Genomic DNA, 24,837 nt, shown 5'->3' on the forward strand with positions numbered 1-24,837 from the left:
AATGTCTCTATGTCTGCAATAACATTTAAAATACACTCAAAATACTTGAGGATCAGTGGCATAGGCAACAAATTATACCTCTGGCAATGATTTCTTTGAAAATAGAGTGATGTGGCAAGACAAACCAATTCACGATGCTTGCTATAAAGTGGAAATAATCAAGATTAAGAAATGAGAAGAGGATTGATGGAGTTTGGGAACTTTAGATTGAGAACATGAGAGTCATGTGGTAGTGAGAATGGAAACCATAAAGCAGAGTGGGGATACTGGGATGAAACCAACAGGGAAATTAGAATCTGCTTCCCTTGGGAAATTAAAATAGTGCCACTTTTTTGATCCTGCATTAGCACTGCCAGGGTTTGGTTTTGGTTTTGTTTTTTATTGTTAGCCAGCCTATTTATTTCATGAATTCTCTCAAAACTTGTTTGTTGAGATATAATTCATATACTATGAAACTAACCTTTTTAAAGTATACAGTTCATTGGGTTCTAGTTTATTTACATGGTTGTGCAACCATCATCACTACTTAATTCAAGCACATCTTCGTCACCCCACAAAAAAACCCTATACTCATTACAAATCACGTCTCATTTCCCTTCTCCTCTCCCTCTATGGATTTGTCTATTCTGGACACTTCGTGTAAATGGGATCATACAAACTGTGGCCTTTTATAAAGTCTGGCTCGTTTCAATGAACATAATGCTTTCAAAGTTAATCTGTGCTGCAGCATGTATCAGTACCACATAACTTATTATGGCTGCATAATATTCCACTGTAGGGATATGCCACATTTGCTTTTCTATTAATCAGTTACTAGACATATAAGTTGTTTTCATTTTTTGGGTTTTTGGCTATTATGATGCTAGGAACATTCATGTACAAGTTTTTTTGTGAACATGTCTTTTTAAGGACTTTTTAAAATTGAAGTGTATATAACATATATGGTATTATGTGAGTTTCAGGTGTACAATAGGATTCAACAGCTTTATATATTTCTCAGTGCTCCATCAAGATAACTGTACTCTCAGTCCCCCTTAATCTGTTTCACCCCTCCCAACTCCCACCCCTGACCTCCTTTCTGGCAATTACCAGTTTGCTTCCTGTATACAAGAGTCAGCTTTCCATTTGTCTCTTTTTCTCTTTGTTTTATTTAAGTCTCACATATAAGTAAAATCATATGATATTTGTCTTTCTCTGACATTTCACTCATCATTAAACTCTCTAGGTTGACTCATGTTGTTACAAATAGCAATATTTCACTATTTTTTATGGCTAAGTAACATTCCATTGTGTATATACACCACATCTTCTTTATCCTTTCATCTACTGATGGACATTTGGGTCACTTCCATATCCTGACTATTAAAAATACATAAACATAGGGGTGCATATATCTTTTTGAATTAGTATTTTCACTTTCTTGGGTAAATGCACAGTAGTGGAATTACTGGGTTATTTGTTAATTCTATTTTTAATTTTTTGAGGAAATTCCATACTGTTTTCCACAGCGGCTGCACCAATCTGCATTCCCACCAACAGTGCACAAAAGTTCATTTTTCTCCACATCCTCACCAATACTTATTATTTCTTGTCTTTTTTATTCTGGCCATTCTGACAAGTGCAAAGTAATATTTCACTGTGGTTTTATTCTACATTTCCCTTATTAGTAGTGTTGAGCATCTTTTCACATGTCTGTGGGCCCTTTATACATCTTCTTTAGAAAAATGTTCAGGTCCTCTGCGTATTTTAAAATTGGATTATTTGCTTTTTTGTGTGTTGAGTTCTATAAGTTCTTTATATATTTTTGACATTAGCTCCTTATCAGATATATCATTTGAAATCACTCAGTAGGTTACCTTGTTGTTTTGTTGATGGTTTCCTTCACTACGCAAAAGCTTTTTATTTTAGTACAGTTTAATAGTTTAATTCTGCTTTTGCTTCCCTTCCCTTGCCAGAAAAAGACATATCTAGAAAAATGTTTCTATAGTTGAAGTGAAAGAATTACTGCCTATGTTTCCTTCCAGGAGTTTTACGGAGTAAGGGCTCATATTTGGTTCTTTTTATATATATAATTTTTTTCTTTTTATATATATATTTTTTTATTGAGTTCTATATACCAACATATAGCATAACACCCAGTGCTCATCCCATCAAGTGCCCCCCCTCAGTGCCCATCACCCAGTCACCCCATCCCCCCACCCACCTCCCTTTCCACCAGCCCTTGTTCGTTTCCAAGAGTTAGGTGTCTCTCATGTTCCGTCATCCTCTCTGATATTTCCCACTCATTTTCTCTCTCCTTTCTTCCCTTTAACTAATTTTTATATTCCCCAAATGAATGAGACCATATAATGTTTGTCCTTCTCCGAATGACTTGTTTCACTCAGCATAATACCCTCCAGTTCCATCCACATTGAAGCAAATGGTGGGTATTTGTAGTTTCTAATGGCTGAGTAATATTCCATTGTATATATAGACCACATCTTCTTTATCCATTCATCTTTCAATGGACACTGAGGCTCCTTCCACAGTTTGGCTATTGTGGACATTGCTGCTATAAACATTGGGGTGCAGGTGTCCTGCCGTTTCACTGCATCTGTATGTTTGGGGTAAATCCCCAGCAGTGCAATTGCTAGGTCATAGGGCAGATCTATTTTTAACTCTTTGAGGAACCTCCACACAGTTTTCCAGAGTGGCTACACCAGTTCACATTCCTACCAACAGTGCAAGAGGGTTCCCCTTTCTCCACATCCTCTCCAAATTTTGTTTCCTGTCTTGTTAATTTCCACCTTTCTCACTGGTGTAAGGTGGTATCTCATTGTGGTTTTGATTTGTATTTCCCTGATGCCAAGTGCTGTGGAGCATTTTCTCATGTGCTTTTTGCCCATGTCTATGTCTTCCTCTGTGAGATTTCTGTTCATGTCTTTTGCCCATTTCATGATTGGATTGTTTGTTTCTTTGCTGTTGAGTTTAATAAGTTCTTTATAGATCTTGGATATAGCCCATTATCTGATATGTCATTTGCAAATATCTTCTCCCATTCTGTATGTTGTCTTTTAGTTTTGTTGACTGTTTCTTTTGCTGTGCAGAAGCTTTTTATCTTGATGAAGTCCCAATAATTCATTTTTGCTTTTGTTTCCCTTGCCTTCATGGATGTATCTTGCAAGAAGTTGCTGTGGCCAAGTTCACAAAGGGTGTTGCCTGTGTTCTCCTCTAGGATTTTGATGGAATCTTGTCTTACATTTAGATCTTTCATCCATTTTGAGTTAATCTTTGTGTCTGGTGTAAGAGAATGGTCTAGTTTCATTCTTCTGCATGTGGCTGTCCAATTTTCCCAGCATCATTTATTGAATAGACTATCCTTTTCCACTGGAGAGCCTTTCCATCTTTGTCAATTACTAGTTGACCATAGAGTTGAGGGCCCATTTCTGGGCTCTCTATTCTGTTCCATTGATCTATGTGTCTGTTTTTGTGCCAGTACCACACTGTCTTAATGATCACAGTTTTGTAGTACAACCTGAAATCCGGCATTGTGATGCCCCCGGCTCTGGTTTTCTTTCTCAATATTCCCCTGGCTATTTGGGGTCTTTTCTGATTCCACACAAATCTTAAGATGATTTGTTCCAACTCTCTGAAGAAAGTCCATGGTATTTTGATAGAGATTGCATTAAATATATACATTGCCCTGGGTAACATTGACATTTTCACAATATTACTTCTTCCAATCCATGAGCATGAAATATTTTTCCATCTCTTTGTGTCTTCCTTGATTTCTTTCAGAAGTGTTCTGTAGTTTTTAGGGTATAGATCTTTTACTTCTTTGGTTAGGTTTATTCCTAGGTATCTTATGCTTTGGGGTGCAATTGTAAATGGGATTGACTCCTCAATTTCTCTTTCCTCAGTTTCATGATTAATGTATAGAAATGCCACTGATTTCTGGGCATTGATTTTGTATCCTGTCACACTGCCAAATTGCTGTATGAGTTCTAGCAATCTTGAGGTGGAGTCTTTTGGGTTTTCTATGTACAGTATCAGTGAAGAGGGAGAGTTTGACTTCTTCTTTGCCAATTTAAATGCCTTTTATTTCTTTTTGTTGCCTGATTGCTGAGGCTAGGACTTCTAGTACTATGTTGAATAGCAGTAGTGAGAGTGGACATCCCTGTCATGTTCCTGATGTTAGGGGAAAGGCTCCCAGTATTTCCCCATTGAGAATGATATTTGCTGTGGGCTTTTCATAGATGGCTTTTAAGATAGTGAGGAATGTTCCCTCTATCCCTACACTGTGAAGAGTTTTGATCAGGAATGGATGCTGTATTTTGTCAAATACTTTCTCTGCATCTATTGAGAGGATCATATGGTTCTTGCTTTTTCTCTTGTTGATATGATCTATCACGTTGATTGCTTTATGAGTGTTGAACCAGCCTTGCATCCCAGGGATAAATCCCACTTGGTCATCGTGAAGAATCTTAATGTAGTGTTGGATCCCATTGGCTAGTATCTTGTTGAGAATTTTTGCCATCTATGCTCATCAGGGATATTGGTCTATAATTCTCCTTTTTGGTGGGGTCTTTGTCTGGTTTTGGAATTAAGGTGATGCTGGCCTCATAGAACGAGTTTGGAAGTATTCCATCCCTTTATATCTTTTGGAACAGCTTTCATAGAATAGGTATTGTTTCTTCTTTAAACGTTTGATAGAATTCCCCTGGGAAGCCATCTGGCCCTGGACTTTTGTGTCTTGGAAGGTTTTTGATGACTGCTTCAATTTCTTCCCTGGTTATTGGCCTGCTTGGGTTTTCTATTTCTTCCTGTTCCAGTTTTGGTAGTTTGTGGTTTTCCAGAAATGCATCCATTTCTTCTAGATTGCCTAATTTATAGGCATATAGCTGCTCATAATATGTTTTTAAAATTGTATTTCCTTGGTATTGGTGACGATCTCTCCTTTTTCATTCATGATTTTATTGAGTCTTTTCTCTTTTGTTTTTAATAAGTCTGGCTAATGGTTTACCTATCTTATTAATTCTTTCAAAGAACCAACTCTTGGTTTTGTTGATCTGTTCCACAGTTCTTCTGGTCTTTATTTCGTTGAGTTCTGCTCAAATCTTTAGTAACTCTCTTCTTCTGCTGGGTGTAGGTTTTATTTGCTGTTCTTTCTCCGGTTCCTTTAGGTGCAAGGTTAACTTTTGTATTTGAGTTTTTTCCAGTTTTTTGAAGGATGCTTGTATTGCGATGTATTTCCCTCTTAGGACTGCTTTTGTTGTATCCCAAAGATTTTGAGCAGTTGTATCTTCATTCTCACTAGTTTCCATGAATCTTTTCAATTCTTCTCTAATTTCCTGGTTGATCCTTTCAACTTTTAGCAGGATGGTCTTTAACCTCCACATTGTTTGAATTTCTTCCAAATTTATTCTTGTGAGTTAGTTGTCGTTTCAAAGCATTATGGTCTGAAAATATGCAGGGGACAATCCCAATCTTTGGGTATCGGTTAAGATCTGATTTGTGACCCAGTATGTGGTCTATTCTGGAGAAAGTTCCATGTGCACTTGAGAAGAATGTGTATTCAGTTGCGTTTGGATGTAAGGTTCTATAATATCTGTGAAATCCATCTGGTCCAGTGTATCATTTAAAGATCTTGTTTCTTTGGAGATGTGTGCTTAGAAGATCTGTCATTTGTAGAAAGCATCATTTTGTAGAAAGTGTCGAAGTCTCCCAGTATTAGTGTATTATTATCTAAGTATGTCTTTACTTTGGTTATTAATTGATTGATATACTTGTCAGCTCCCACATTAGGGGCATAAATATTCATGATTGTTAGGTCCTCTTGTTGGATATAGTGTCCCTCTTCATCTCTTACTACAGTCTTTGGGATAAACTTTAATTTATCTGATATGAGGATTGTTACCCCTGCTTTCTTTGGGGGACCATTTGAATGATAAATGGTTCTCCAACCTTTCATTTTCAGGCTGTAGGTGTCCTTAGGTCTAAAATGAGTCTCTTGTAGACAGCAAATAGATGGGTCTTGCTTTTTTATCCAGTCTGAAACCCTGTGTCTTTTGATGGGATCATTAAGCCCATTTATGTTCAGGGTTACTATTGAAAGATACGAATTTAGTGTCATCATAATACCTATTCAGTCCCTGTTTTTGTGGATTATTTCTTTGGGCATCCTCTTTCTTTTACAGAGTCCCCCTTAATATTTCTTGCAGAGCTGGTTTGGTGATCACATATTCTTTCAGTTTCTGCCTATCTTGGAAGCTCTTTATCTCTCCTTCTATTTGGAATGAGAGCCTTGCTGGATAAATTATTCTTGGCTGTATGTTCTTCTCATTTAGGACCCTGAATATATCCTGCCAGCCCTTTCCGGCCTGCCAGGTCTCTGTGGAGAGGTCTGCTGTTAATCTAATATTTCTTCCCATTTAAGTTAGGGATCTCTTGTCTCTTGCTGCTTTAAGGATTTTCTCTTTATCTTTGGAATTTGCAAGTTTTACTATTAAATGTCGAGGTGTTGAATGGTTTTTATTGATTTTGGGGGGGGGGACCTCTCTATCTCTTGGATCTGAATGCCTGTTTCCCTCCCAAATTAGGGAAGTTCTCAGCTATCATTTGTTCAAATATGCTTTCTGGTCCTCTGTCCCTTTCAGCGCTCTCTGGAACCCCAATTAAACAAAGACTTTTCCTTCTGAGGCTATTTCCCTTAACCTTTCCTCATAGTCTTTTAATTGTTTTTCTCTTTTTTCCTCAGCTTCCTTCCTTGCCATCAATTTATCTTCTCTGTCTCACTCTTTCTTCTACCTCATTAACCCTCATCGTTAGGACCTCCAGTTTGGATTGCATCTCATTTAATTGATTTTTAATTTCAACCTGATTAGATCTAAATTATGCAGTCATGAAGTCTCTTGAATCCTTTATGCTTTTTTCCAGAGCCACCAGGAGCTTTATAATTGTGCTTCTGAATGGGCTTTCTGACATCAAATTATAATACAAATTCTGTAACTCTGTGGCAGAGAGTACTGTTTCTGATTCTTTCTTTTGTGGTGAGTTCTTTCTAGTCATTTTGCTCAGTGCAGAGTGGCTAATCATATTTGGTTCTTAATCTATTTTATTTATGTAGTGTAAGACACTGATGCATTTTCATTCTTTTGCACGTAGCTGTCCAGCTTTCCCAACACCATTTGTTGAAGAGGTTGTCTTTTTCTCACTGTATATTCTTGCTTCCTTTGTTATAAATTAACTGACCATAAAAGCTTGGGTTTATTTTTAGACTTTCTATTCTGTTCCATTGATCATTATGTCTGTTTTTGGACCAGTACCATATTGTTTTGATCAGAATAGCTTTGTAGTATGTCTTGAAATCTGGGATTGTAGTAGCTCTACGTTTATTCTTTTTCAAGACCACTTTGGCTATTTGAGGTCTTTGTGATTCCACACAAATTTTAGGATTATTTGTTCTGTGAAACATGTATTTTCATAGGGATTGAATTAAATCTCTAGATTGCTTTTAGGATGGACATTTTAACAATATTGGTTTTTGTAATCCATGAGCACACTATCATTCTGTGTTGTCTTCAATTTCTTTTATCAATTTCTCTTCTGCTACTTCATTATTAGTGTATATAAATGCAACAGATTTCTGTATGTTAATTTTGCATGCTGCAACTTCACTAAATTCATTTATCAGTTGTAGCAGTCTTTTGATGGAGTCTTTAGGATTTTCTCTATATAGTGTCATGTCATTTGCAAACAGTGAAAGTTTTACTTCTTCTTCACCAATTTGGATACTTTTTTTTCCTTGTCTGACTGCTGTGGCTGGGACTTCCAGTACTATGTTGAATAAAAGTGGTGAGAGTGGACATCTTTGTCTTGTTCCTGATCTTAGAGGAAAAGCTCTCAATTTTTCACCATTGACAACATTATCTATGGGTTTTTCATATATAGCCTTTATTATGTTGAGGTACGATCCTCTGTTGAGAGTTTTTATTATAAATGGATGTTGTACTATGTCAAATGTTTTTCCTTCATCTATGGAGATAATTATATGGTGTTTATCCTTTCTCTTGTCAATGTGATGTATTACATTGATCAATTTGTGAATATTGAACCACTGTTGCATCCCTGGAATGAATCCCACTTGAACATGGTGAATTATTTTTTAATGGATTGCTGGATCTAGTTTATTAATATCTGGCTGAGGATTTCTGAATCTATGTTCATCAGAAATATTGGCCTGTGGTTTTCTTTTCTTGTGGTGTCTTTATCTGGTTTTGGTATCAGAGTAATGCTGGCCTTGGATAATCAATTTGGAAACTTGCCTTCCTCTCCTATTTTTTAGATAGTTTGAGAAGAAAAGATATCAACTTTTCTTTAAATGTTTGGTAGTATTCACCTGTGAAGCCACCTGGTCCCAGGTTTTCGTTTGTTGGGAGTTTCTTGATTACTGATTCAATTTTGCTGCTGGTAATTGATCTGTTCAAATTTTCTATTTTTCCTGGTTCAGTTCTGGGAAGATATATGTTCCTAGGAATTTATTCATTTCTTCTATGTTGCCCAATTTGTTGGCATATGATTTTTCATAATATTCTATGGTAACCCTTTGTATTTTTGTGGTGTTGGTTATAATCTCTCCCCTTTCATTCCTGATTTTATTTGAATTCTCTCTTTTTGATGAGTTTAGCTAAAGGTTAATCAATTTGTTGATCTTTTCAAAGAACCAGTTGGTTTCTCTGTTTTATTGTTTTTTAAGACTCTAATTCATTTATTTCTGCTCTAATCTTATCATGTCCTTATTTCTCTTGGCATTGGGCTTTGTTCTTCTTTTCCCAATACCTTTAGGTGTCAGGTTAGCTTGTTTGAGATGTTTCCTCTTCTTGAGGTAGGCCTCTATTGCTATAATCTTCCCTCTTAGAATAGCTTTTGCTGTATCCCAACAATTTTGAGCCATTGTGTTTTCATTTGTCTCCATGTATCTTCTTTCCCCTTTGATTTCTTGGTTGCCCCATTTATTGTTTAGTAGCATGTTATTTAGCCTACATGTATTTGTGTTCTTTGCAGCTTTTATTTTTTTGAGATTCATTTCTATTTTCAAACCACTGTAGTTGGAAAATATGCATGATATGATTTCAGTCTTCTTGAATTTATCAATTATTTTGTGGCCTAACATGTGATCTATTCTGGAAAATGCTATGAACATATATTCTCAGTTCCCTTGAGTATTTACCTAGGAGTGGAATTGCTGGGACATAAGCTAACTCTATCTTAACATTTGAAGACTTGCCAGACTTTTCAAAGTGGGTGCACCATTTTACATTCCCACCAGCAACGTATAAGGGTTCCATTTTCTCCATATCTTGCCAACACTTGCTATTGTCTATCTCTTCTATTATAGCCATCCTGTGGGTGTTAAGTGTTATCTCACTGTGGTTTTCACTTATATATCTCTCACAACATCTTTTCATGTGCTTCTTGGCCATTTATCTTTTTTTGGGGAAATGTCTGTTCAAATTCTTTGTCTATTTTTCAGTTGGGCTGTTGGTCTTTTTTCTGTTGAATTGTAAAAGTTCTTTATATCTTCTGGACACTAGATCCTTATCAAACATGTGATCTGCAAATATTTCCTCCTATACTATGGGTTGTCTTTTCATATTTTCCAGTTTTATTGAGAATTAAATACATCACTAAGTTTAAGGCATACAGCATGATGATTTGATTTTTATATATTGTGAAGTGATAATCATAATAGTTTCAACTAATACAATTAATAGATTCTCATTCAAACACAACAAAAAGAAAGAAAAAAAAGGAAAAATTTTTCTTCTTGTGAGGAGAACTCTCAGGATTTACTGTCTTAACAGCTTTTCTATATATCATATAGCAGCATTAGCTATCATCATCATGTTGTACACTACATCCCTAGTACAGGCATACCCTGTTTTATCATATTTCTCAAATACTGTGTTGCTTTACAAATTGAAGGTATGTGGCTACTTCGCATTGAGCAAGTTTATCAGAACCACTCCTTTAACAGCATTTGCTCACATCATGTCTCTGTGTCACATTTTGGAATTTTCATAATATTTATTTTTCTTTATTATTACATTTGTTATGATGATCTGTGATCAGTACGACTTGCCAAAAGCTCTGGTGATGGTTAGCATTTTTTAGCAATAAAATAATTTTTGAATAAGGTATGTACTTTGTGTTTTTTTAGACAATGTTATTACACACTTAATAGACTACAGTATAGTGTAAATATAATTTTTTATGCACTGGGAAACCAAACAATTAGCTTGAATTGATTTACTGTTATATTTGCTTTATTGCAGGGATCTGGAACCAAACCCATAATATCTCCAAGGTGTTCCTCTATTGATATATGCAGTTGTCTTTTAAATCACATAAGAGAAAAAAAAGTGATAGTAAACAAAAACTACATTTATGCTTTTTTTTTTTATAATTTACCTATGTAGTTATTGGTGCCCTCTACTCATGTGGATTCAAGTTACTCTCTAATATCCTTTCATTTCATCCTGAAGGACTTCCTTTAATATTTTTCTGGTAGGGTAGGTTTGCTAACAATGACATCTGTTTTTGTTCATCTTGAATGTCTTAATTTCTCCTTCTTTTTGGTGGGCAGTTTTGCCAGATATGCCATTCTTGGTTGACAGTCTCTTTTACCAATTTGTATATTTCATCCCATTGCTTCTGACCTGCATGGTGTTTAATTAGAAATCAGCTGTTCATTTTACTGAAGATTTCTTGCATATGGCGAGTCACTTCTGTCTTAGCTTCTTTCACAATTCCTTTTTTGAGTCACGTACTTTCTGTTATGAAAGGTTATTAATTATTGATTCAATTTCTTTAGTAGGTTTAGGCCTATTCAGATAGTCTGTTTCTTCTTGTGGAAGTTTTGACAAATTGTGTCTTTCACAGAATTGATCCATTTTATCCATTGACCCATTCAAATTTGTGGGTATAGAATTTTCATAATATTCCTTTATTATTCTTTTAATACCCATGGGATCTCTAGTGATGTGTCTCCTCTTTAATTTTTGGTATTTGTAATTTGTCTTTTTTTTTTTTTTAGCCTGGCTAGAGGCATATTGATTTTATTATCCTTTCAAAGAACCAGCTTTTGATTTTGTTGGATTTTTTTCTAATTTCTTGTTTTCAACTTCATTGATTTCTGCTTTAATTTTTATTGTTATTTTTTTCTTCTGGGTACAGTAGGTTCAATTTGTTCTTCTTTCGCTAGTTTCCTAAGGTAGAAGCTTACTGATTTTAGAGCTATCTTCTTTTCTAATTTATGCATTCAATGTTATAAATTTCCCTCTAAGCATTGCTTTCACTGCATCCTACAAATCTTGATAAGTTGAACTTTCATTTTTATTTACCACAGTCACTTTGTAATAAAATGATTCTAGCTCTGACATTGCATCATAGTTTGTGTTACATTCCAATATTCTTCCTAAATGTAATGCATCACATCTACAGGATTCTAATGAACTAATTATTCTCCCACATTTAGGAGGAATGACAGTGACAGCTTAAACTCTGACTTGCAGAATCATTATATGATATTCTTACACAGATGTTTTTCTGTTTCTTTTTTTAATCTAGAAAATACAAGGCTACTGTATGAAAATGCATTTGAGTTCAACAAAATCCTGGCCCTTTTAGCAGTATCCTTGCTGCTTATTAATCAGCCCTGTCAACATTCATTTAACTATAAAGAGTTTTAAAGGTGTAAAAGAATGTTGGAAAAAATTCAGTTCTGGGAAGAAATATTATTTTCTCTTTTGCCTTGCCGGAAGTGTGAGCACTTTGCCAAGTGTTAGATTTGCTTTTGGTTACATAAGAAACCAGCTGTGCCCTGCCCTAGATCTCATCCTGCAAGTCCTATTTGAACAAAAGGGAAATATATTCTTGAGAAAATAAATATGTACAAGGGCTCTGTAAATCAGTCTGTTTTGCTTTCAGATCTTAAGTCATCATCTTGGTAAAATAGTCTTTATCTATTACATTAATTGGGCATCACTGGTACAGGATAGAGAACTTACATATGTTCTTCTACATATGTATCAGAATCCAAAGATCTTGGAGTAAAAGATTCAGAAACATGACATTCCCACTTGATGGGGCCATGTCTTTACATCAAGAATGCTCAATTCATCCAACAGTGTATCACTCACAGCTATGTGAACTCCAGACTTTTAGAGTCAATTCCCTCTCCTGTTTCTCTGTTTGGTCTCTCCAGAGTGCTCCAGTCTTAATAAATCCAAACTAGCCTCATCACGTTTACCTGCAAACCCGGTTATCCTCTAGTACGGTATCCATCTAGGAACTTGGCTTTGACACCTATAACTTCCTCACCCCCAAGTCCTGCCAGCCAAGTTCAATATCTGAATATTCCCTCAGATCTGCCTACTTATCACCTCTCACTTATACACCTTAACTCTCTTCCTCATCCTCACTTGGCCTCCTTCTTCTAATCTTTTTCTCACCTAGTAGCCAAAGTGATTTTGTTTTCTAAATGCAAATCTGATTTCATCATTCCCTTGCTTAAAATCTTCGAGTGGTTTCCCACTGGTCTTAAATTAAGGACTGATATCTCATATGATGGTCTATAGCCCCACCATGATCTGGTCCTTGCCCACAGTTCTAGCCTCATCAAGGGCCAACTGCTAACTTGATCTCTGAGATCTACCCACAATTATCTTGCCCAAATTCTTCTAAAGTGCCATACTTCTTCCTGACTCAGGACCTTTGCATGAGTCATTCTGTTGCCTAGCATATACTCTTCCCTAACTCCCACCTCCTTACCTCATTATCTTGACTCCTCAATCTCCAGATATCCGTTCCAATAATATTTCCTCAGTAAAGCTTTCCTTGACCCCAGAAAATCAATAGCTCAAGAACTCACACTTTTCCTTAGTCACACTATTCCAGCTGGTAATTATATTTGCATGTGCATCTGATTTTTTGCTCTCACCAAGCAAGAAATGGTACAAGGTGCTGCTTTATTAGCACCTATCCCATGTCCGTTTTACTTATCATGATATTCATCATTTAGCACAGAACTACATATAGTAAGCACTCAATAAATGAAAGAAAAAATGCATTAACCTTTTCTTAGACTTCATTACTTTTAATTATGTGATAAGATAGTTATAAATCTTTTACATGTATTTTTTCATTTAATCCTCATAATAGCCCTGTGTAGTAGGTTTTTTTTTATTATTATTTATTTATGATAGTCATACAGAGAGAGAGAGAGGCAGAGACATAGGCAGAGGGAGAAGCAGGCTCCATGCACCGGGAGCCTGACGTGGGATTCAATCCCGGGTCTCCAGGATCGCGCCCTGGGCCAAAGGCAGGCGCCAAACCACTGCGCCACCCAGGGATCCCCCTGTGTAGTAGGTATTATCATTATCATACCAAGTTTGCAAATAAGGAAACTGAAGCACAGATACTAAATGTCTTGCCAAGTGTCACACAGGAGTGGGCAGAGCCATGATTAGAAATATCTTTCTAATTCCAAATCTGTGTACTTCATCACAACTTATAACAACAGAGACATCTAACTGGTGGTTTAATACAGTGATAATAAAAACAAACATTGCCCCCACCCATCCGTGTGTTTAAAAAAAAAAGTGCTCAAAACTCCTATAGAGCTTTTGGTTGGAACTGACTGTAGGGCTTCAGTGTGCCTCTAGCCTCTTTCTTGTCATTTGACATTGAGTTTGATATTTTGAACCAATCAAGTATTGGGAGTCCAATCTTGGCGTAACTATATAACATGATTAGACTTATCTCCAGTGAGTAATAAAATGGTTGTGAAGGTTACTACAAATGAAGAGCTCCTGAAATGTTTTAAGCTGCAGAATCATCCAAAGAAGAGTCAAGTCTCCCTAACATGGACAATTTCTTGAGCATTTTGTGAGAAAAACCATCTTCTTATTTGAGAGTCATACCTGGCACACTCAAACACACACACACACACACACACACACACACACACACACACAGAATGCTCAGATGCATTAGCACCAATATCTCTGAACAGCTCAGCATCTCAAGAGTGATCCACATCCTCCTCTTTTACTTTATTAACATCTGTATTAAGGTATAACTGACATACAATAAACCACATTTAAATGTACAAATTGATACATTTTGAAGTTTATGTCTATCATCTTGCCATTTGTCTTCTATTGGCCCTATCTGTCCTTGGCTCTCTTTTTTTTCCTCCTGACAGATCTTGGATCAAGTATTTTTAATTCCATTTTATCTCCTTTGTTGGCTTGTTACTTAGTAGTTATTTTAGATATAGCAAACACCTCAATATATCATGCCCTAATTTCAATTGATATTATATGACTTCATGCACACTATAAGAACCTTATAATAGCATACTTCCATTTCTCCTCTCCTGAGTTTGTTTTTGTAATGCACTGGTTTGTTGTTGTTGTTATTGTTTTAATTGAAGTAAAATATATATAACATAGAATTTATCACTTCAGCCATCTTCAAGATTGCAATTAAGTGGCATTAAGAATTCATATTGTTGTGCAACCATGACCACTATCCATCTCCACAACTTTTTCAGTATCACAGAAACTGTTCACCCATTAAATAATAACTCTCCATTCTCCATTCCCTCCAATTCTTGGGAACCACTATTCTACTTTCTGTCTTTATAAATTTGACTATTCCAGGTATCTCATATAGGTGGGCTCATATAATACTTGTTATTTTGTGTCTTATTTCACTTAGTGTAACACCTTCAAGACTTATCCATGTTGTAGCCTGTGTCAGAATTTCTTTCCTTTTAAAGACTGAATAATGTTCCATTGTATGCACACACCATTATTTATCCAGTCATCTATCAGTAGACATTTGGACATCTTCGGAACTTACGCACACCAGAGAAAAATATGGTATCTTTGTCCATGTAGTTATTTTCTGTGTTCTCTATTTCTTTTTTGTAGCTCCATGATTTCCATTCATTTTTCCATTTAAAAGTATCATTGTCCTCCTGTTGGAAGCCCTTTAACATTTCCTGAAGGGCAGATGTGCTGATAATACTCTCTTTCAGCTTTCATGTGTCTAAGAAGATCTGTATTTTGCCTTTTTTTTTTTTGAAAGATATTTTCATGGACTATATAATTTTAGGCTGAAATTTTAAAGTACTGAAAGGAAAAAAAAAGATGTTGCTTCCCTATCTTTTTACTTGCAACAAGATTTCTGCTGTCATGGTTATTTTTGTTCCTTTGTATACAACATTTCTTCTTTTTCCTCTAGTTGCTTTTAAGATTTCCTCTGTATTACCGGTTTTGAGCAAACTGATTATGATGTCCATTGGTAGACTTTCCCTCATTTTCTTGTACTTGACATCCATTGAACTTCTTAGTTCTCTGAGGTATAGTTTTCATCAAACTTGGACATTTTTCAATCTTTATTTCTTCCAATATTTTTCAGTTCCCCCTTCTTCCTCTCTTTGGAAATTCCATCTATATGTATATTTTGGCCAACTGAAGCTCAATGATGCTCTTTTGTTTGTTATTTGTTTGGTTTTTACTTATTATTATTCTTTTTCTCTGATTGTCTTTTTGTATAGTTTCTATTGCTATGTCTTCAAGTTCACTAATCTTTTTTTCCTGCAATGTCTAATAATCTGCCATTGATCTCATTCAGCATGTTTTCATCAAAGATATTTTCTTCCCTAAAAGTTTTTCATCTCTAAAAGTTTAATATATGCCTTTTTAAAAAATATCCATCCCTATTCCTACTTAAAATTTTAAACACATAGAATACAGTTATAATAACTGAATTTCTTTTTCTGACAATTCTAATGTATCAGTTCCCAGTGAATTTGGATTGATAGATTATTAAGAGAAACATTTCCTGCTTCTTTTCACTCCTAGTAATCTCTGATTGGAAGCCAATTGTGAACTTTACCTTGTTGGCTACTGCTTGTTTTTGTGTTCTTTTAAATCTTCCAGAACCTTGTTCTGAGATGAAGTTTCATTACCTATAAAGAGTTCTTTCCTTACATATCTTGCTTTGATGATTTCCTAGGAGGGCCCAGAGCTCCACTGAATGCTCATTCCCTATTACTGAGGCTAGACTTTCCCAAGTAGTCCACCTGGTGCCCCATGAGTTATGAATTATTCCACTTCGGGCTGTTAAGAACAGGTACTGTTCCTGGCTGTGTGTGAGCTCTAAGCCTTTTCTTTCTAATTCTTCCCAATGGATCTTTCCCAGCCTCAGGTAATCTCCCCAGATGAAAGAGTTCATCCATACTGAACTGAAATTCTCAAGGGGGGCTCTGCAGATTTCCTGAATTCTCTCTCTGTGTACCTCTCTCCTTTCTGGTCATTCATCCTAAGAAATCTAGATTTCTTGGTCTCCCTGGACTCTTATCTCTGTCTCCCAGAATCATAAGTTTATTGTGCTACACCTGGGATCCTTCTCCCTACATCATGGCCTGGAAACTCTCTTAAAACATTAAGTTGAGATAATCACAGAGCTCAATTTGGATATTTGGTATATCAGGGATCACTGGCCTTTATTGCTTAGGGTCTAGTGTCTTTAAAGCCATTATTTTAGGGGCACCTGGGCGGCTCAGTTTGTTAAAAAAAAATTTCTTATATTTTTGTCAGTTTTTTCCTCCAGAGAGTTCTCATGTCCTACTCTTGGCAATTTAAAGAGGTCAAAATTACTAGTAACAAGTATCTAGTCTCACCATCTTCTTATCCTAGGCATCAAGCTGATGAGTCATCCCTACCATATATCACCCTCCTGGCCTTTGGTATAACAATACACCAGCTGATCCCTGAACCAGTACACCTGGCCGAAGGGGTGTTACGCCCAGGAAGGTAGACTTTGTCTAATTCACATGAAGGTTTCACATGAATGGAAGCCCATATAACTGCCCTCCATCCTAACTCCTAACTCATCCCCTTCAGATGGCTATGCTATCTGCTTTGGCCTTGCAGGCCTTGGGCAGCCAAACATAGGGAATGGCTATGCTTTCACATTAAGCAGACCCTCCTGTGCCTCAAAACCACTGCTGTGGTGGCAAAAGGAACAGGTCAGATACCCCAAATGTGGCCTCTGGGGCCAAAGCAAGGTTATAAAAGTTTCAATGAGTACCCAACAGTGGAAAGGTCCTGAACAACTTTTGCTTTTTAAATAGAAATGATATACTTGTAGCATTTTTTTGAAAATGTTTAGTGTTTAGCTATGTGTCTGTGTTAGACTGAAATAAAGGGACAATGATTTATCCTTCTATCAGTTACTGAGGCCAAAAGTTTTTCTTTTCTGTTTCCTTTAGGAATAGTATCTAAAAATCTTCTGTTAATCCTCAAACCTAACTACCCCAAGTTTAAATACTCCCTATTTTATCCCACCTGTGCTACCACAACAAAATACCATAGACTTGGGGCTTAAGCAACATAAATTCATTTTCTCACAGTTTTGGAGACTGAAAGTCCAAGATCAAAGTGCCCTCAGGTTTGGTTTCTGGTGAAGCATCTCTTTCTGGCTTGTAGACTGTCATCCTCACATAGCTTTTCCTCTGTGCACGTGTGGAAAGAGAGAAGTCTCTGGCATCTCTTCCTCTTCTTATATAAGGACATCAGGCATACTGGATTAGGGTCCCAGCCTTATGATCGCATTTAACCTTAATTACCTCTCTTAAAGGCCCTATCTCTTCATACAATCACATTGGCAGTTAAAGTTTTCATACATGAACTTTGTGGGAACAATTCAGTCCACTGTACTCTACCAAACACCTGAGCAGCAGGATCATTCTCCTTTTATAGCATGGATGCTGACTTTAGCCCATTTTCATTCTCTCAGGGATGACAGAGGACTTTTTGGGTTCATCCTGTGTATGATGTCACTACAAATGAGCAGCCCCTCTGGATAAGCCTGATTAGGTCCCTCCTTGGGGACTCCGGAGAGCTGGCACTGGCAAAGAAACTGCAGCTGGGCTGCCCCGGACCCATAACTGGACACCTAGCCACACTAAAAACACACTGTCCCCAGGAATTTATCAGGTTGCACAGGGCAAGTCTGCCCATGCTTTTAACCTCTTCCTCTACACATGTCCCTTCCCCACTTCTCTTCAACTGCATCTCTGCCCCAGCTGATCTGGCTCCTTGCTCTCCTTTCACATTAACACCTCTGTAATATAGGCAGGGTACTAGAAGGCAATATAGACTGGCAAAGGTTCCCAAACTTTGCTGAATATTAAAATCACCTGGGAGCTTTCAAAACCCTCAATGTCCAGATCACATACTTTATGGATTCAACTGGAATGTCTCGGGGGAAAGCCAGACTTTGGTACTTTTACTAATAAAAGTAAAAGTAGTAACTAGGTTTGAGTCCTGGTTTCATCACTTCTAGTTCTGTGGCCTTGGGTACGTTACTCAACCTAAATAGAGCTAATGGTAACACCTATCTTATAAGATTATAGGAAGAGTTAAATGAGTTAATACTGTGAAGAGCCTAGCACAGGGCTTGCCATGCAAGGGATGTGCTTTAAGTGTAACTACCATTATTACCAGAGGTGCCCTAATGGAAATCAGTGCCCTACAGAGGAAATCCTTTACTAACTCAAGAATTCAGAAAGGAGAATCAATATATTAACTCTCTAACTGTGAAAGGGAAAAAAGTAAGCTAATGTTTATCAAATACCTGCTTGGTGCAAAGGATACATCATTTTACTTAATCTTTAAAATAATCCCTCAAGGCAGATATAATTATTTAACAGAAAAATAAAGTAAAACTTAAAGAGATTAATTCAGGTTATTGCTTAATGATAAAGTTGGGATTTGTAACCAGGACTTTCTCACTCAAAACTCAGGTTCCTCTGAATTCTCTTCTCAACTAGGTCTCTACCTTTGGACTTCCATGTCTGTCTTTTCATCAGCCAATATTAGCAAAAATCCTAAGTCAGTTTAGCCAGAATCCCCCACCCTTTGTATCTGATAAAACTCCTCATAGCCTACCACCCCCAGGTGATGTCTGGTCACCAACCTGCCTTCAGCAAGAATCCTGTCAAGTGGGTTTAGCCAGAATCCCCCTTTACTCCTGATGTTTCCTCTTAGGAATTTCCTATCCACCAACCTCACCCTGCTCCTTGGCTACGAATCCCCACTTGTCCATGCTGCAGTCATCACTGAGCCCAGCTCGACACTGAGGCCTCTTTCCCCTAGCAAGAGTCACCACTTTCCAGTCCAGCTGGGGTTTTTTTGGACAATCACACAGACACATACACTCTCACTCACATACACACACGCACACAAACCACAGCACAACTCTGAAAGAACTCCTCATGAAACAGCCCTTCATCCCCAACTAGTAACAATTAGGCCTCTTACACTAACTAGAATTAGGCCTCTATTCACAAACATGAATAGCACCCACCGCAGTCTATTGTGGCCACATTAGACTTGGGTAGTTCAGTGACCAGCCTCTGGATCTGGGTCAGAGTGTTGCAGGCTTCCTCCATCTCCCTCCAAATGAGAAACACGTCCTCTCTGACTCCAGCTCCTGAGAAGAGAAACACAACATGAGTGGGCGGCTCTGGCAGGCCCAAGAACTCTCTAGCAGTCCCAGAAGCCTGCCGCACCCCAGCCAAGTTTCTAGAACATTTCTGAACATCAAATTCCACTTTCCCCACTAATCTGAGAATCGTAACTAAAATCCCTAAGGAAGTACTGTCATCTCAAGAAATCATAAATGTTGACTTTAGGATCCAATAAAGCTTTGTAAATATGTGTACCAGCCATATTTTAAGATGAATTCTTGAGAATACCTAAGTAAGATAAAGAATAAAATTATTCAAAAGCACCTAATAAAAGCCAGGGTGAGGAAGGTAAATTCAATGGCATGTGAAAGTAATAATTCCTAACCTTTCTTAAGCTGAGATTTTCCACTTCTCTGAAAACCACCTCACAGTCTTTATTTTCCCCTAATGTAAGAAATGATTCTTCGCCTCCTTTTCTGGATCTCTACTGTCTCAATTAAGGATTAGGCTTGGCTGTGTGACATTTCTTTCAAAATTATATGGCTTCTTAATATAGATATTAATCTCATTCTCACAATCAATAATATTTTATTCCATGAGTAAGAGGTCCAGGCTATAACAGATGAGTAGTTTCCAGAGATTCCGGAGGGTGTAGGAGCAAGAGGGAAAGGGATATGACCATAGAAGTGCAACATGAGGGATCCTGTGGTGGTATCTTGACAACATCAATATCAATGTGCTGGCTATGGTAATGTTCTATAGTTTTGCAAGATGTTATGACAGGGGAAACTGGGTAAAGAGCACCTGAGTATCTCTATTAGTTCTTAAAACTCTGTGTGAACCTACCATCATCTCCACATACCTCTTGACTAGAGCCTGCTGTGCACATGAGGCCAGTGGTGACTCCAAGAGGCCACAAGAGAATCATCTATTTTCAGTGGCATCCCTGGGCCCAGCTACTGGCCTGGTACTACTCAAGGCAGCTCAGGGGCTACCAGGGAGTTCTAATATGGTTGCAGAGACAAGAATCTAGCAGATGTATTCTCTAGTTTTAAAAACTTCATTCCAATTAAAAAACAGCTTAAAAAACCAACTAACTCAATTCACTGACTGTATACAGTCAGTTGAGAGAACTCTGACGATGTTATTAAAGTAAGCTAGTCCAAACCCTTTAATGATAAATACCTTTGAGGGTACCTGCTTTGTGCTTGGGCTTTTCTAAACATTGTCTCTGTCTCTACCACAGCTCTGCAGGCCAATTCTAATCTTGTCCTCATTCTACAGCTGCATATAAACTGAGGCAATATGCATTGTTCAAGGTCACACTGTCAATGAATGTCAGAGTAAGGAGTCAAAGCCAAGTTGGCATGACTATACCAACTCTGCCACCCTGAATAGTTGCCATAGAAAAGGGATGGATAGTTATAGAAGGTCCCTGAAGCCCCCTCCTCCCAGCTGCTAATAAGATCCCACTTACCAAATCTGTCTACATAACAGTCCACAGATGTCTGATATCCTATACCCACAGAGAATGAGAGACTACCACCCCCAGACCTCTAGGGGCTGCCCCCAGGAAACTCACCTACCCAGGGTGAAAGGACTAACTTTAAATAACCAGGACAGACCAGGGCAGACCAGGGTCGATGTTTCTAACTTTCAAAAGTAATCAAGAAGGGCAGGGCAAAAGTAAAGGGATACCAGGGATTTGGCTCTCCCAAAGTTGGCCAGATCGTGTGAGAGTATTAAAAGCTATATTCATAAGAAGCAAGTGACAAGCCCTGACAGAGATGGAGGGTCACTGTGGCTCTATGGCCATTGACAGCCCAAGGGGTGAAACGTGATATGTACCCAGTTCCATGCTGGAACTCCAAAAATATCACAAACTGCTGCCAAATGCAAATCATAAGCCCACAGGACTTTCTGACTGCTGTAAAAGCAAAACTGACTTCCAGCTACTTATTGTAGCACAGAGGTGTTATGTAGCAGAATCCTTTCTTTAAAAGTTTCGAATGAGTCAAGGCTTTCCATTTTCCCCAGACTTGCCAATAATGTCTTAAAAGGTTAGCAACGAAGGGAAAATTCAAAGAAACAGAACTGGTCTTGATGATACAGGACAGTGTATTTAAGGGTCAGCAATGGACAGCATGTTCCCTGTGCAGGTGGTAGTAATCAAATTATCGATACACTGGTTTAGTCATTATAATTATGCACCTACAAATTCTCACACTAGTGATCAGAAAACAAAGCAACTCAAAACTGTCCATTTAACTGGGCTTGCTTTAACAATAAAACAAGTGAAATAAGTCAATCGGAGGACAAACATTATACGGTCTCATTCATTTGGGGAATATAGATAATAGTGAAAGGGAATAGAAGGGAGGGGAGAAAAAATGAGTAGGAAATATCAGAAAGGGAGACAGAACATGGAAGACTCCTAACTCTGGGAAATGAACTAGGGGTGGTTGGAAGGGGAGGAGGGCGGGGGGTGGGGGTGACTGGGTGGTGGGCACTGAGGGGGGCACTTGACAGGATGAGCACGGGGTGTTATTCTGTATGTTGGCAAATTGAACACCAATAAAAAATAAATTTATTATTTATTTATTTATTTAATAAATAAATAAATAAATAAATAAATAAATAAATAAATAAATCAATCAAGAAAAACACCAGAGCAATAAGAAGCAAATCTTAGGACATAGAAGTTCTATTTCATTATTCCACAGGCAGTGAGCAAGGGCTGCCATTTTTATCAGGGTCACTTCTAAGGGACTTAGCTGGGATGACAGACAGTTGCATCCCAGGGAGATAGCCCTACTGAAGACCAAGAGGATGGAGGACAAGGCACAGGAAATCCCAGTATTCAGAGAGCTCTATAAATTTGAGATGCCACAGGCTAAACCAGAGAGGGGACAAAACCACAATAAAGCCATACGGATTTTGATCATCAAGATACAAGCCAGTCAAGATCTGCTGTGCACAGAAGAAGGATATGGTTCCTCAAAGAGACATCCAGACAAACTACAAAATCTTCCAACCCAAACATCCCCCTCCCACCCCAAGCCCTGATATCTCCCATGTGCCATGAGGTAGCAATTTGAAGGCTGACAGCATTCTGACACTAGCTGGGAGAGAGAGGTCGCATTAAGCTGCTGTTTTTCATTAGCACCTGGTATTGATTTCTCAGACTGGCTGGTTTAACAAATGAAATGAGCCCCAGGTCAAATATATTTTGATATGTCAGGGGAACACCACCTCCTTGTCAAATCTTCCATGTCTCACCTACAGGATAAAGTCCAGTTGTCAGAGTCCAATTCATTAATTATTCATTTGGCAAATATTTGTCGAGCACTTACTATGTGGTGGATGGGCATTGCCAGTGCTGAGGGCCCTGTTTGCAATCGAGTCCAGGGTTCAAGGCCCTACAACATTCCCTCTAATGCTCTACCACATAGCGCTGTCCTCCCAGCCCTCTAGGATTCCTGTACGCCACTATCTTCACCACCAGGAACCTCAGAGCCCTCCACTGCACTCACCCTACCCTTCATTCAGGCACTGTTCAGTCTCCACCATCAAGCTTGGCCCAGCCATCCCAGACTGTGACCTGCCTCCAGCTCCTTCTCAGTCCTGCGGAAGGAATTAGTCAGGACCACTGTTCTCAGTCATTTTTGCTGCCATTTTTGCTGAGACACTCTTAGGTCCGCCCCCCACCCCACCATTAAATAGGCTCATAGTATATGTAATTCCTGGCTGCCTGTCACCCCCACCTTCAATTCCAAGGAAGACAAAGAAGTATCAGCCAGTGATGGTGAAAGAGTATTTGCATGACCTTGAATCCAGTCTAATTTAAGTCAATCCTTCATAAACATGACACTTTATTTTTAGTATGCAGCTGCTTACAACATAGCTCACCACTCAGCAGTATGTCCCCAGTCATCCTGCTGTCAAGAGCTATGGTCTAAAGCTTTCCTATGGTGTGAGCACACTGGCTTGGATTACTGCCTGTGTTCACATGGGCTGACTTCACTCACTGGATGGTAAACATCTTAAATATAGGGACAATGTCTTTTCTTTCTTTGTATCTTCCACAGCACTTAGCACAGGATCCAGGATTCAGCAAGAATTCTTATCCTTCCTTGTTTTTATTGTCCTTATTACAAAGAAACAATCAATGACTGAGTACCTAATACATTCTTTCCTCAGGGAATTGCCCTGCCTCAGGATTGACCTGCCTTAGGTCCCAATATTGCAAGAAATTCTTCTGAGTAGTATGTAACAGACTCACATCATTTAAGCATGACTGTGCCCTAGGTATTCCAGATATTAACATGTTGTGCCCTCAAACAATACGTCCCTTCCTTTTTAGATCTTCCCTGCCACAGCTACACAAGGCTCCTCCCCACATATCTGAAACACTAGCACTCCAAGGGCAGGAGGGGAAAGGCAATTCAAAAAGCAGCTAGATGTGACACTGCTCCCAGGACAATTTAATGTACCACAGGGAGAGGGCAATCCAGAAACTAAAAGCCCCATCAGCAACCTTGAATCCCAGACCACTCCCTAGTCCCAGTGCAGCTCATCTGTCTGTGATCCCTCCCCACTGCCCAGGACTCCTCGGTGAAGATCTGACCTACGTGGGTAGAGACCGCTGTCTGCTGCAGCTCTCTCCTTATTCAGCTGTGAGACTCTAAAAGAACTGAACTATCAAAAGGCAGTACTTTCAGGGAGAGGCAGCACGTGCTTCTATTTACAGAAAGCAATGCAATGTCTTTTTTTAACCATAATAAACTAGGAGGTGAATAAAATCCCCAGAGATCTAAAATTATAATAAGGGCCCAGTGAAAGGGGAAAGTGACATCTATGAAGGTAATGCAAGTGGTGAAATCAGTAGTTTTTGTTGCAATGGAAAATCCCCAGTTACTTGAGTTAAATTCCAGATTAAGATGTTTTGGTGTTGAGAGGTCATTGAATAGTTTCTGGCTTGATCTGGCCCCACCGCCCAACCACTGAGATGTGTGGGCAGCTGCACTCAGTCACTCTATGGAAATTAACCACTAATTTATTTAAAGAAAATAGAGTCATTTCACCATCTGGATAAACATCTAGCATTTCCCTGGAACAATGAATATATATGTCTCACAAGGGCCACGATGTCTTAAAAGTAATTTCAAATACCAAGTATGGGCAACTCTTAATAAGTGGGTGTGATACTATCTCCTGAGGCCTCTCTCTTCTAAGTGGAACATTGTAAAGTACAAATGTAATGCAGTCTCACATCCAATATTCACCTAGAAAACGTGAATATAAGCCAT

General features: G+C 38.1%; 1 protein-coding gene across 1 annotated transcript in view; it reads right to left on the bottom strand.

Moving 5' to 3' along the window:
- VWA3B (von Willebrand factor A domain containing 3B) overlaps positions 1–24,837 on the bottom strand; it is a 207,217-nt gene that overhangs the window by 136,901 nt on the left and 45,479 nt on the right. The window contains exon 8 of the mRNA XM_055328114.1: positions 19,426–19,551. Coding sequence (XP_055184089.1) covers positions 19,426–19,551 — 126 coding nt within the window. The remainder of the gene's footprint in view (positions 1–19,425; positions 19,552–24,837) is intronic.

This window comes from Nyctereutes procyonoides, unplaced genomic scaffold (assembly GCF_905146905.1).
Source record: "Nyctereutes procyonoides isolate TBG_1078 unplaced genomic scaffold, NYPRO_anot_genome, whole genome shotgun sequence".
NCBI classification, from domain to species: Eukaryota; Metazoa; Chordata; class Mammalia; order Carnivora; family Canidae; genus Nyctereutes; species Nyctereutes procyonoides.